Here is an 8,334-nt window from a genome sequence, read left to right as displayed (position 1 = left end):
CATCGCATCAGTATTCATGATAGCAAACATATGGAATCAACCCAGGTGTCCATGAGCAGTAGATTGGATAAAGAAAATGTGATACATATACACCATGGAATACTGCACAGCCATCAAAAAGAACCAAATCATTTGTAGCAACATGGATGGAGCTGGAGGCCATTTTCTTAAGTGAACTAATGCAGAAACAGAAAAGCAAGTACTGTGTGTTCTCACTTATAAGTGGGAGCTAAACATTGGGTACTCATGGACATAAAGAGGCAAAAATAGACACTGAGACGACTGGAGAGGAGAGCGATGGAGGTGGGCAAGGGCTAAACAACTACCTATTGGGTACTATGCTCACTACCTGGGTGACAGATTCATTCATACTCCAAAGCTCAGCATCATGCAGTAAACCTTTGTAACAAACCTGCACATGTACCCCCTGATTCTAAAATAAATGTTGGAAAAAAAATTCTAAAAGAACCTTTTCCTTTTTGTCCTCGGTACTGGGCTTCCTCATGGTTTATAGCTAGTAGGTATTACTACTGCTGTAATGACTTTAAAATGTAAAATTGTTTTGCCATCTCATCTTTCTTAATTGCCTGTATTTTTGTTCTTCATTACAAACCTTGCAGTTCTCCTATAGTCTGTTTAGAGGTCAACATACCTTTGACTTTTGGTCCTCTCCTAATTTGCAATTTATAACGTTCTTGGAGAGGGTCTGGATTTAAATTTGAGTAATTGCATGACTCAAAAGTAACAGAAATGTGATTCTTTCAAAAACATTTCATAAGTCAGAATTTTAATAATTTAGACAGATTCTTTCCCCACCCCAAATTCTGAATTAATAAGTTCTGTTGCATTTTAGATACCCACATCATATGTTCTTAAGGAATATCTTATTCTGGAAGCCTACTAGAAAGAAAGATTAGATTTTCTTAAGTTCTGTCATTGAATTTTCATTTGGTTTGCAATTTGATACATTCTGACAACCTTATATGAAAAAAGGGATTTGAAAGTCCTTAATCTTATGCAGAACATTCTGCTTTCAAGTTAGACTTTTTTAAGAGAGTACAGTGGGTTGTGATAGTAAAGGAGGCCTATATAGTTTCATTCAATTAATTAATTGTTACTTTCTCCCTGCCTCCATTTTTTAGTTATTTTTGTTCACAAGAATTCACAAAATTTTACTCTTATTTTTCTGTGTTCTTTTGAGACAGGGTCTCACTCTGTCACCCAGGCTAGAGTGCAGTGGCACGATCACAGCTCAATGCAGCCTCAACTTCCCAGGCTCAAATGATCCTTCTACCTCAGCTTCCAGAGTAGCTGGGACTACAGGCACAAGCCACCACGCCCAGCTAATGTTTTGTGGTTTTGATAGAGATGGGGTTTTGCCATGTTGTCAGGCTGGTCTCGAACTCCTAGGTTCAAGTGATCTGCCTGCCTTCACCTCCCAGAGTGCTGGGATTACAGGTATGAGCCAGTACACCCGGCCACAAAATGTTTGCAGGAATTTTGCTCCCTGAGTGAGTAGATGAGTAGTTCAAAGGTACATATACACAAAGTGGATTTACCACGAAGCCAACAAAACAAGTTATAAAATTGAACAGTGGATACTTTTTAATCATCTACCAGAAATCAATATTAAGCTAGGTAGGCTTTGTAGGAGTTACATAAGAAAGATAATGGACAGAGCATTCCTGGAAACTAAAACTTTATTAATTAACAAGGTGAAACCACAAGAGTTCTAGCCAACGCAGTATAGAAGAAAAGAAGGCGAGAAGATATTGAAAATCTAGGACAAAGGATTACTCTCCAGGGCTAGAGCTACTCAGGACTTCGAGGATGAGTACTTGAGTTGAGTCTAAAAGCGTAAGGATGTAGAGCTGAATCTTCAAAGCTAGGTAAAACATAGGAACAGAAGATTCTAATCAGGAGATTAGAGTCGTGAGCTAGGAGGCCATCCAGGAAAGAAGATTGTTTCACATAGCTAAAAGAACTTCAAGAAAGAGTAGGTGTGGTAGATTAAATGTGGTCAGAAATTCTTTGCCCTTCATCTCATCAAGAGGTTAGGTCTCTTTCTTCACCCCTTGTATCTGAGCTGGCCTCAGGACTTGTGCTGACAATAGAAAATGGTCAAAGTGATGCGTGTATTCCTGATGTAAACCTCAGAGAGACTTGCAGCTTCTTTCTGCCTTCACTACCTTGGAAAGCTACCCTGAGTTTGACATGTGAGGAAGCCACTTTACCTCCTCAAGGATGAGAAGCCACTGAGAACTGAAGCTCCCCATTGACAGCTGGCACCTACTGCCACCTATGTGATCAAGTCCCAGCGATTGTGGGCCCTCCTGCCCAGGGAGACGCGTGAGTGAGCCCAGGCAAAACAGGCAGAGGCACCACCCAGCCAAACCAAAGAATCATTGGAAATGGTTCATTGTTTTCAGCTGCTACATTTGGGATGCTTTTGTTATGCAGCAATGGATAATTGATGTGAAACAGGCACAAGGAAGGATGAGAAATGAAGGAAGATCAATAGATTTGGAAGTCATCAATGTCCTGGCATCTCAGTTATGGAAAAAACCTGAATCCATGAGGAATGTTGCCAGTTTACAGGTGGATACATTGAGTTATTAAAGTCTGAGGCCACTGATGCTTTAAATCATATTTGTAATTGATAGCCATTATTCAGAGTCTAATGCACACCAAGAAATCCAATCATTTTGACCTCCACTTGGATAGAGTCAGGCAGTGCATTGGTTAGTCCAAGGATATAGCCAGCCTTCCTCACAATTTTATTTCCCATTGTAAATGAATCATTTTCATTTTATTTTTTTCAAAACAGGGCCTCATTTGTATAAAAAAAAAAAGCCTTATAATTTGATATTTATCTTAAGCTTAAACTGGGAGAATTTTTTTCTGCTTTTTGTAAAGTAAAATATTTTTAAAATTTAGACCATCTAAAAGTGTATAAAGCACAAAGTGAAAATTTTCCACAATCCTACTTACCATACCCCCAATAAGCCAGGATTAATGGTTGGTTCAATATAAATACACATGCACACATGTACCTACTAACAATTCACCTATCAGGTTTATTCTTCCTTCAAGTAAATGCTGAAGAATCGCTATGCCCACAGTATCTATAATCATACATTTCCCTCTACTGTTTTCAAAGTATTTTTAAAAGAAAATCACAAATTGTGAAAATGTAGTTTCCTCCCATTATATTAAAACCCAAGAACAAGTATCCCTGCATTTCTAAATGAAATGATGTAATCCTAGGAAGAGTAACAAGTTCTCCTTCATTCTTAGCCCCTATGTCTCACCTCTTCCCCCAGGACATGGTTTTGGCAATTAGAGCTACTAAAACAGGAAAGGGAATTTTCTGCCACCCACTTCTAAATTAAATGTTCCACTTCTAAGTTAAATTGTTTAAACAATCTCTCCTTGTGAAATTTTTTAACGAGTTTTCTAAATGCCTATTCATATAAGAAGCTTATCTTTCTTAAAATTACCTTAAATGTGCACTATTTAGAACAACTGTAGACGGTTAAGCCTGAGAGTGTTTCTGCTAATCTTAGCCTTAGCAAGTGTTTAGGGCACAGAGAAGGAGCCATAAGTCTGATAGAAATGGAAAGGCTGAGGCCTAAGCTCCTAGCCCAGGGTGAACATGGTATATCTACATTTCCAGGACCCACCCCAAACCCCAAACAAAGAAAACCTGCTAGGGGGAGCTGGAGAGACGGAAGAAGTTCTGAGATGGTTACTGAGTAGAGCTTTAAAACATTCACCCGTTGGTTGGGGACTGGGTGGGGGAAGCACTGCGGGGGCGGTGAGGGATAAAAGACTACAAATTGAGTTCAGTGTATACTGCTCCGGTGATGGGTGCACCAAAATCTCACAATTACCACTAAAGAACTTACTCTGTAACCAAATATCACCTGTTTCCCAAAAATCTACGGAAATAAAAAATTTTTTTAATGAGATAGTTTTAATCCTTAGCACAGCAGAATTACATCCTCTATACAACAAAATTAATTTCAGAAAAAAGTCAAGTAAAACAACAGTAATAACAGTTTCTCTTTCAGAAAAGAAATGCAGACAGTGAAAATATTAAACTTTGTTCTACTAAAAATTATTACATTACAAAAAAAGGAAAGTGTGGTTTAATGCTTTTTAATTACAATGACGTATTTTTTTTTTTGTTTCGTGTAAAAGGAAAAAGCTTGTAACCTTGCACCTATACATTGGTTGGTCACAGTAATGAATAATAGCATTACAGTTTGATGATAATTATAAAACACTAACATGTTAAAAACATTCCAATTGTAGACTGGGCACGATGGCTCATGCCTGTAATCTCAGCACTTTGGGAGGCCAAGGTGGGTGGATCACAAGGTCAGGAGATTGAGACCATCCTGGCTAACACGGTGAAACCCCGTCTCTACTAAAAATACAAAAGAAAAAATTAGCGGGGCGAGGCTGAGGCAAGAGGATGGCGTGAACCCGGGAGGCAGAGCTTGCAGTGAGCCGAGATTGTGTCACTGCACTCCAGCCTGGGCGACAGACAGAGTGAGACTCCGTCTCAAAAAAAAAAAAAAAAAAAATCCAATTGTAAAGATTTTATTCAAATTCAGTACAATATTTCATCGATAAATGAAATTTTGCACTTGCCAATCAAATGCATTCACTTTGTAGTTTGAAAAAAAAAAGTTTCACTCGTTGGGAAGAAATGGTTATTCTTCCTTAGTTGCATCACCCAAATTAAAGACAAGGCAGGGAAATTGGAATTATGCACTAAGATATAGTCTTACGCTAAAGGGAATGTCCTAAAATAATTTCAGATATTATTCCTTTGCTGCATATAAAAGCTGCACTTTTGACCAAAGAGTATTGTTCAGAAACCAATGCATGTAATACTTACACTTTTGCTAGCTCCATTGATATTTGTTCCAAAGAGCACCCCTTTGTCTCAGGTATAAACATAACAACAAAAAGCAGGGATGCTAGACTCATGATTGTATATATAAAGCACACCCATGGCAGGCCAATAAGATCTATAAAGGACAAAAGAAATTGATTATAAATGTGTTTTGTGTAGCTTTGATCCCATTTGTGAACAGCCATTTAGGGCATACATAATACCATATGTATTTTCAAACATGCCAGCAGTATCCAGGAAAATAGCAATCACAAATTTAAAATGTAGCCAGCTCTGAAAGTGTTACTTTTACAGACTACCTTAGCTTTCTCTGGTGAAGTAAATAGCAGTCTTGTAACTATCACAATTTACACCCAATCTCATCTTCTTGGTGGGCATGTCTTTCTGTTTCAAAATGGCAATGTGTCTTTATTAATATAAAAAAGCACATGCAAAAAAGGAACCTCAAATAACATGGAAACATATGATGTAGAAGGTAAAATCTCTCTTCTCCCCCTCCTCAGTTCCCCTCTTGGGAATCGCCACGGTAGCAGTTTAGTTTCTGTTTGGTGGACAATTTTTTCCCCCTCTTACTATCATTCCCAGTGGTGGACATTTTTAATGACATTTGTACAGATGGATTTTTCTTGGAATGAGCTCACCCTTCTTTGCTCTGATTTGAATAAATCATTTCATGCTGGCAATATTTCATCATTTTTAATAGCTTACAGTGTATTTGTAATGCTTCTTCCTGGGTTCAGAGAAAAAAGTGATCATGGATCCAGTAAAAGGCATCAACTTGCCAAGATGCATCACAAGAAGCAGGATCCTCAAGATTCTGATGACTCTCATCTGCAAACCTAGTTTTTCCTCTGACCCCTTCCAGCCAAAGATACAGTCCCTTTGTAGTCATGGACCAAGTCAAGGCACATTCAGTGGGGAGCAGTGGCCCCCAATGCACTTGAGTCTGCTATTTGCATTGTGGCGGCCCCTGACTCAGCAGCAGAAGGTCTAGGGTGGCAAGGAGTAGTCGGAAAGAAGATGGCTCTTTCTGAACATAGGCTCAAACCAACTATGAACAAGATTTTACAAATAGCCTTTAACAGCTGCAGCCACAAACCACAGTTGGTCAGGCAGGAAAACTGACTGAGCAGTTGTGTACTGAGGCAGTGTTTGTAAATGCAGCGTGAAAGAATCGAAGCATAGTAACCACTTGTCGGTGACTTGTGCTGAGGTTGGGAGAAGCAGGAAGGAGGAACAGCACCGCAGTTGTTTTGGCAATTTTAATTAAACTCCTGTCTCTCTGTGCTTTTCTAGCTGGCACAGGGTATTGCCCAAGTGATTGCTTAATAAAGTCCTTGTAGAATTGGGTTTTCTTCCTTCTCTGGAGCATAAAACCAGAATATAGAAATTGTCAGAATCCCAAAGATTGTCTCATCAAATTGTCCCCAGTTTTGTTTAAGCACTTTGAGTAACAGGGAGCTCACCATTTCACAAAGCCTCTTATTGCCCTGTGAAATAGCTGCATCTGCTAAAAAGTTATTCCTTGCTTAGATCCTAAATCTGCCTTTCAGAGGCTGTGCTTTGTCCTCTGGAAGGACACACATTGAATCAGCTCTCCCCACCCCTTCTCCATGGCAGCCATTCAAATATTTGAATGCACCTCAGCCCTTCTCTGAGAATCCCCTTGTCCAAGTCAAACATCCTGAACTCTTCAGCCATTCTTCCCACAGCATAGGTTACCGCCCTCGCCATTCAGGTCGCCCTCCTTCAGTGAACACACTGCAATTTTTAAATGGCTCTCTCAAGATATTTTACCCAGAGCTGAATGCAATACTACAATTGTGTCATGACCACTGCAGGGTACAGTTATCTATCTGGAACATTCTGCTTTTATTGATACAGCTGAAATTGCATAAAAATGTTGGTATTTAAGGGCTTGCTGCCAAGTAGAACCTCACATCTTTTAGATCCCTCTATCCCACACTTGGAAAATTGATTTTTGAAAATAAGTAGGAAATGTCAAGCATTCCGATTAAATGTCATCTAAAGGTTTTAGATCATTCTAGGCTTTTTTTGGTAAGTGGATCTGTTTTCCTAACATTTGTTCTAAAAGCCGGTACAGAACTTCTAAAGCTTCACTGGCTCCTCCAGTGTATTAGCTATCACCCTCCCAGAGATGTGAGCCATCTTTTCCATCCCTCATCAATTCCATTTTTTCTTTTACATTTTTCTTTCTCCACATCAAATAGCAGATGGAGGGTATGTGTGTGTAGTGTACATGTGTGCACATGTGAAGGCGGAGGGCACGTGTTTATGTATGTGATCTGAGTAGGACCAGTTTCTTTGTTTCCTTTAATCTTGAGCTATTTCTCAAAAGGTAGGCTAGAAACATTTGAAAATGTTATATAAAAACCCAAACCATGCTTAAATAGTAACTCCAAAGGTTAATTTCCAAAAGTGGATATACTAAATATATATGTATGTATGTGTGTGTATATGTGTATATATGTGTTGATATATATGCACATGTTTTGAGCAAACATCCACTTTCGAAAATTACATCTATAAAGACAATATATATGAAATGAAGAAACTGAGTTATTTGTTTCACAGAATTTCCCACGGTCTGGATTTTCTTGTTCGTAGTCATGCTGCGTGTTCCTCATCTGTATATTAAATAAAGAGAAACTGACTCATTGGTCAGTTTTGGTGGATACTGGGGAACGGCCACATTATTTTCAAAACTGGAAAATAAAGAGAAAGTTTCAAGCACGTGTTTTACCTTTCTTATATGATCCACACTTCAGGGTAGCCAAAGAGCTAATGAGAAGAAATTTCTCTTTAGAGAGGCATTTCAGATAAAACTGGAGAAGGAATGATATAATGAGTAGGTCTGGGAAATGATCATCAAAGGAGGCCAACGTGACAAACAGCAAGACATCCAGGCTTCATGTGCGTCCTGTTGGCAGTTCACACGGCAGCAGCTGCCACAGAGTTCACCAACAAATGACATCTAAATCTCCTCAAGCCTCTCTCTCTTTTTTTTTTTTTTAAATAAATTTAGGCTTTATTTATTTATTTTAGCTCTATCATTCTTTGTAATCCCCAAGGGTCTCCCTTCTTACTCTGCCCATGTTTACAAGTTGGAGCTAGGAAAACAAGGCAAATGCTTCTGTTTCTGATTTGATCCCTAATATTGGGTTATTTTATTATAATATATCAATCTAATTTATGGGGCTGCTGAATGGAACAGACAAACAGCAATATTTTGTTTTGTTTGTAACACTTTTTTTATGCCTTGCCTTATTTCCGACATAGGGATCCTCACATTTTCTATACAACGCGGTTGAATTTCAGGCTTCAGTGAAAGTAACAATGAGCCTGACCTTATCGAATCTCCCTGCCAGGCGCAGTGGCTCACGCCT

The 8,334-nt window shown here is 38.9% G+C and overlaps 1 protein-coding gene across 1 annotated transcript in view; it reads right to left on the bottom strand.

Moving 5' to 3' along the window:
• SLC2A12 (solute carrier family 2 (facilitated glucose transporter), member 12) overlaps positions 1–8,334 on the bottom strand; it is a 65,239-nt gene that overhangs the window by 8,872 nt on the left and 48,033 nt on the right. The window contains exon 4 of the mRNA XM_011991469.1: positions 4,910–5,042. Within this exon, the coding sequence (XP_011846859.1) occupies positions 4,910–5,042 (133 nt within the window). The remainder of the gene's footprint in view (positions 1–4,909; positions 5,043–8,334) is intronic.

This window comes from Mandrillus leucophaeus, unplaced genomic scaffold (assembly GCF_000951045.1).
Source record: "Mandrillus leucophaeus isolate KB7577 unplaced genomic scaffold, Mleu.le_1.0 Scaffold396, whole genome shotgun sequence".
Classification (NCBI taxonomy): Eukaryota; Metazoa; Chordata; class Mammalia; order Primates; family Cercopithecidae; genus Mandrillus; species Mandrillus leucophaeus.
Note: the sequence above shows the minus strand (reverse complement) of the source record. Positions and strands in the feature narration are given on the sequence as shown.